The 6378-nt window shown below is 42.9% G+C and overlaps 1 protein-coding gene and 1 pseudogene across 1 annotated transcript in view; both read left to right on the top strand.

Annotated features, from left to right (window-relative positions):
* The window catches only part of LOC138159358 (centrosomal protein of 19 kDa pseudogene), a 300984-nt pseudogene that overhangs the window by 28718 nt on the left and 265888 nt on the right, over positions 1 to 6378 (top strand).
* Positions 1174 to 6378, top strand: part of LOC138159356 (hepatocyte nuclear factor 4-beta-like) — an 82395-nt gene continuing 77190 nt past the window's right edge. The window contains exon 1 of the mRNA XM_069085631.1: positions 1174 to 1288. Within this exon, the coding sequence (XP_068941732.1) occupies positions 1174 to 1288 (115 nt within the window). The remainder of the gene's footprint in view (positions 1289 to 6378) is intronic.

Below are 6378 nucleotides of genomic sequence, written 5' to 3'. Positions count from 1 at the left end.
CTCCTCCTCCTCCTCCTCCTCCTCCTCCTCCTCCTCCTCCTCCTCCTTCTTCTTCTTCTTCTTCTTCTTCTTCTTCTTCTTCTTCTTCTTCTTCTTCTTCTTCTTCTTCTTCTTTTGTTTCAGTCATGTCTAACTCTTCATGATCCCATTTTGGGGGTTTTCTTGGCAAAAAATACTGGAGTTGTTTGCCATTTATTTCTCCAGTTCATTTTGCAAATGAGGAAACTGAGACAAACAAGGTGAAATTACTTGTCCAGGGCCACACAGCTAGTAAGTACTTGAGGTCATATTTGAACTGAGGAAGATGAGTCTTCCTGACTCTAGGCCTCATGCTCTATCCATTGCACCACCTAGCTGCAGATAGATAAACAGAGAGATGAGAGACAGACAGAGACAGAGACAGAGAGATCAGACTAAATGTTCACCAAAGTTTCTTCTAGTTCTGACACCTCAGGTTCTTATGGATTTAAAAAAAAATGTCAAATGTTTGGAAACTCCTGGCCCAGATGTGACCATGCACAGCTTGAAGAGGAAAGGCTCTGCCATATCCATCTAGGAATGAGACCAATTAGCCTATCAACAGAATGACGCATGAGAATAAGGACCAGCATTTTAAAATCTTCCTAGTGCCAGTGAAGTAATTTAACTTCTGACTCTACTTATGACAAAGCTGATTGACAGATGCAGTGGGAAGAAAGTGAAAAGCCACAGGCATACAGAGATAAAAGCCAGTGTTGCCCCTTGGAATTCTTCCCCCAACATCCACTGGCTTGGCTGCCCAGGGGGATGTTCTGACAGAAGAGAGAAAGGCTAGATTTGTCTGCCTACACACTGTGCAGCCAAGGACTGTTCCTTTAGGGCTCAGCCATAAAGGACATGGTATTGAACCAAGGATACAGCCCAAGTTGACTTACTTATCAGCATCACATAATCCCAAGGAGACACCAATAGCAGGTAGAATGTGCTAGGAAGATAGAAAGAGAAACGATCAGGCTTGTCTTCCCTCCAGCCTCATTCTAGTGGGGGAGGGGAGACCAGACCAGAGGAAGGGAGGGAACTAGATAATGATTTGTCATTTGGGAGGCCTAAGGCAGGCGTTTTCCTCTAACTAGATCTTGGCTGTGATTGACATAAGGCTGCTATGGTCCCAACTTTGATTCTTGACAGATGATCATGAAGCTTCATGAAACCATAATGGATATGGATATGCCAGATTATAGTGTGTCCCTGGACTCTTCCTACACAATGTTGGAGTTTGAGAACATGCGGGTGCTACCCACAAACTCAGGTGAGTGACTGGCTGAGTACTCTCTGGCTTTCGCTCTAAGTAATCCCCTCTTGAGCACAATAGCAATAATTGGGAAGATGAATTTGTACTTTTAATTGGTCCGGCTACTTAAGTAGCCTGGGAGTCCGTCCAAGAGAGAATTTGTGGGTGGTATGTGTGTGTACATACACACATATGTTATATATACATCTATATGTATATATTAAACTAATTAAGTAGGAAAAATGGAAACCTTCCTTCATTAAAGGACTTTCTAATTTATTATCAACCCCAGACTCATAGTCAGAGAATATAGTTTCAAAATTCCAATTCTACTACTTACCACCCGATGACTGTAGAAGCCTCTTAAAATTTCTGAGTTTCAGTTTCCTCATGTTTAACATGAGGGAGGTTGGATTAGATCACCTCTATTACCTCTCCAATCTAAAATCTATGAGTTTGCATCATATATCTGAGCCTCTGTTTCCTCACCTGTAAGATGGCGATAAAAATATCATATAGTCTCTAATTCATGGGGATGTAGGAAAAGTACTTTGTAGACTCTAAAGTGTTATAAAAATAGAAGGTTTTATAATTATGCTTCTTGGAAGCTTGATTCGTAATAATGACTTCTTGCAATACTGATCGCGGAGTAGATAGAAATTTCTGGTGACTGAAAAAAGAAAAGAATCATAAAAAGATGTTTTTTTGAGCAATTTGTTTTGCAAACGACTGCCTCCTTTTACTGGTCACATTAATTTTTCTTGAGTGCCTACTATGGGGCACAAATAATAATGTATTTGTTATTTGCAAAGTCAGTGAATCAGAGGCTAGAGCCCTGCCCCATGAGGACTCTCAGAAGAGGCAGACTGAGGGAGAAACAGAGGCCTTAAGCAATTGCTATTCTCATTTTGTGTCAGTCAGTTGGAAAACTATCACTTTCTTCTTTTTTATTTTATTGGAAAGATACCCCCAGAAAACCCAGTGGGGCTGGGTTGTTAGAAAACTTGGGTTCTAGATCCAGATCGGCCACCAATACTACGTGACATTAGGCAAGGCACTTACTTCCCTTTCTGGACCTCAGTTTTCCCATGTGTACAATGGGCTGGGGGTGGGAGGGAGGATTGAAGGAATCATTTTCAAAGGTCTCAGACATTCTATAATTCTAAGTCTATTTACTGCAGCAAATACAAAATGCTGCTGTTACTAAATGACTATCTTTCTCTCTTTTGGGCTCTGCTCTTTATGGGTTACCATGGCATTTGGAGAAGGGGGGGGTTGTTTTGAGTAAGTGAGTATACCTGAGTATATATACAAAGTAAGAGTATACCTGAATCCTTCATTTCAATAGAACATTGGATTCCTGTTTTCCCCTGGAGGGTGGGGGGAGGTAAGGGAGAGGGGCCTGAAATTGACAGGATCTCAATTCTAAAGGCACACGCAATCTAGGTCAATGTTGACCTATTTGTCCCCTTGTTAATGAGTAACCTGGCTCTCACAGAAGCTAGCTGTTTTGAAATGTGTTTGCCTTGGGCTAGGATCCCTCTGCAAAAGTTGGGGGGGGAAAGATTATTTTTAAAAATTAAATTCATTCTGTGGTTGTGAAGAGTAGTTTCCCTCCACAGAAGTTGTAAGTGGTGTGTGGAGACAGCCAAGGGCACCTCGGAGTAGCGTGCCCTGCACAGTGGGGATCCATTGGCTTGTGGAGTAGTGCAGAGAATGCTTAGGGGCTCTGGGCTGGGGGAAAGGGGGGAAGTTACTGCACTCTGTTTACAACCACAGGATGTTGTTGTACAAGGGAGAATCCTGGCACCCCAGGGATTCAGGCATTAAGCATCATCACCTTTCTCAGCAAACACACTTCCAGAGCCGGCTGTGTGGCTACTGAGAAGTAAAAGTTCGAATATTTAGGGTTACAAATGAGCGCACATACATACATATACACATATGGGTATATACACAAATGTATGTATGGTTATATGCTGTATGTATACAATTGAACATATGTGTGTATATACACACACCACACTCAATTCTAGCTATGTGTATGTATATGTTCTATATGTATACTGTATACACATGTATGCATATGTGGTATATAGAAATATACATACGTGTGCATACATATACATACCCTTGAACTGAGTATAATATATAATACAGTAAATTAGGAGTTCCTTGAGGTTAGGGACTGTCTTTTGCATTCCCAGGGCTTCGCAAAGTGTCTAGAACACAGTAGGTATTATACATGAGTATATATGTCTGTATAATAATGTGTGTGTATATATATACATATATATGCACATACATATATGTATATGTATAATTGGGTTTAAACCCTTCATTTTATATGTGGGAAAATGGAGGTCCAGAATGGGGAGTTGACTTGTCCGGGGCCCAATAGGTAGTTTTTGGTTTGCTGGTCTTGGTTCTAGAACTGTAATTTCACTGACTCAAGACATTCCCAGGGTGGAAACTCCTTCCACAAATACAAGTGAAATACAAATACAAGTCAAATCCAAGACCTGTGACTCCTAATGCAGTATTCCTCCCCCTATCTCATAATTAGTCAAAGAGGTAGAACTGATGCATCATAAAGCAAAAGTTTAACATCAAATGAACATTATAGATAATCTGTGTTCTCAAAGGTCTGAGAAGGGAGTCATTGGATGGCTTCATGGACAATGTTGGCTTTGAATGACAAGTAGAATCCAGCTAAAGATATAGGAAACAGAGAGAAGAGTCCAAGCAGGAGGAAGCAAGAAAAGAATTCAGAGATAGGGGAAGAACATTGCTGGGTAGAGCAAGCTTGGGAAGATTTCAGCCCGGGAGTGGGATCATCGTTGAGCTTTGAAGGATAGATAGGATTTGAATAGGTGGAGAAGATGAAAGAAGGAAATGCAAGAGCAACAGGAATCAAGGCACAACAGGGTCTCTACCTGTTCTCAAATCGAATAAATGATTGGAAAATCATTTATTAAGTGCTTACTGTGTGTTAAGCATACAGGGAAACAAAAATCGCGGCAATTTCTATTCTCAAGGACCTGACATTGCAATTAGAGGAGACAAGTTCGCTTCAAGGCAGATGGCAAGGACCAGAAGTGCTAAGAGTTAGTCCCTCGGGCGGAGCCAAGATGGCGGAGTAGAAGCACGACCCTCCCGCGGCTCCGGCTTCCACCCTCCCCAATCCATGTAAAAAGGGGACTCTAAACAAACTTTGGAGCTGCAGAACCTACAAAATGACACAGAGAAACTAACCTCCCACTGAGAACAGCCTGGCAGGCCGGCAGGAATCGGCCAGCGCAAAGCTCTGGGAGATGAGCCCAGCCCCACACCGAGGCTTTAGCCCCAGGGCGGGCCTGACCAGCCGCCAGCCAGAGGGACTCCAGATCAGCAGCAGCTGTGGCTGTTTCCAGATTTATCAATACATAGATGCGAAGGACAAGTTCTAATAAGGAATAATAGCGGGCGATGGCACGGTGGCCTGCTCGGGAAGGTGCGGCGGTGGCAGCGCGGCGGGCGCAGGCCGGGAAGGTGTGGCGGCCTGTGCGGGAAGGCGTGGCGTGGCGGACGCAGGCCTGGAAGGGGCCTGATCAACTCGGAGGGCAAGTCTTCCCACCAACCACAAGGTCCACTACCAGGCCTATCACCAAAGGGCTGGGACTGGAAAGAGCAAGGTAAGAAGCAAATACAGGCACCCCTATACTGGACAGCAAACACTCATGGGGCTACCACTTCATAGCCCAGAAATCTTTTTTTTTTTAAAGCCCCTTTCAGGACCTCCAAAGACAAGGATGGCAGAGTGAACCCCACTTGCTCCAAACTCCCCCTCTGACCCTGAAAATATAGTAACTCTTGCCCCAGGGCAAAACCCTTTACAGTAAAGGCTTGGGATCCTAGAGGAAGGGCGTGGCTAGGACACTGCCTCAAAATGGGTAGAAAGCAGACTACAAAGACAAAGACTCTAGAGTCCTACTATCCTCAGAGGGAGGAACCAACCTCAGAGGGAGACACTGTGGACTCCACACCCACAGCTGAGACTTCAACAGGGAATGGATCCCAAGCACAGAAGGCTCTCCTAGATGAGATCAAAAGGAACTTTGAAAGCAAAATGAGAGAGATAGAAGACAAAATGAATAATTCTCTCAAAACGAAAATAGCAGAATCCGAAAAGCATTATAATGAGGAAAACATCTCTCTAAAAAGAAAAGTGTATGATATGGAAAAGGAGCTTCAAAAATTAACCAAGGAAAATGATTTGCTAAAAACCAGAATTAAACAAATGGAAACAAATAACTCTATGAGGAACCAAGAAGTAGCCAAGCAAAACAACAAAAATGAAAAATTAGAAAAAGAGGTAAAATACCTCAAAGAAAAAATAACTGACCTGGAAAACAGATCCAGGAGAGATAATCTGAGAATCATAGGCCTACCAGAAAATTATGATGAAAAAATGAGCCTGGACAACATTCTCCAAGAGCTCGTTAAGGAAAACTGCCCTGAGATACTAGAACCTGAGGGGAAAATAGAAATCGACAGAATCCACCACACACCTGCTGTAAGAGATCCCAAACTGAAAAATCCTCGAAATGTTGTGGCCAAACTCCAGAACTACCAGATAAAAGAGAAAATACTTCAAGCGGCCAGAAAGAAACAATTCAAATATCGAGGGTCCACAGTGAGGATTGCACAGGATTTGTCAGCCTCCACATTGAAAGATCGGAGGCAGTGGAATACAATTTTCAGGAAGGCAAAACAGCTCGGATTACAACCAAGGATCACATACCCAGAGAGACTGAGCATATTCTTCCAGGCAAAGAGATGGTCATTCAATGATATAACAGAGTTCCAGACCTTCTTGATAAAAAAGCCAGAACTCAATGGAAAATTCAACCTCCAATTACGAGAAGCAACAGTGACTTAGAAAGGTAAACAAGGAGAACACACATCATTTTAGAGGGAAAGAGGGGAGAGAGAGGAGCTTCGCATGAGATCTGTTCCTGTCATTCTTGATGCGAAGAAAAAATAGCATACCTCATTAAGTATAACAATATCCTACAGGCAGTAGGAGGGGGAAAGGGTTACAAAAGGGGGGTGGGAGTGATTTGTAG

This window comes from Petaurus breviceps, unplaced genomic scaffold (assembly GCF_028583685.1).
Source record: "Petaurus breviceps papuanus isolate PSGF00001 unplaced genomic scaffold, PetGlider_PUasm1.0 176, whole genome shotgun sequence".
Lineage (NCBI taxonomy): Eukaryota > Metazoa > Chordata > Mammalia > Diprotodontia > Petauridae > Petaurus > Petaurus breviceps.
Note: the sequence above shows the minus strand (reverse complement) of the source record. Positions and strands in the feature narration are given on the sequence as shown.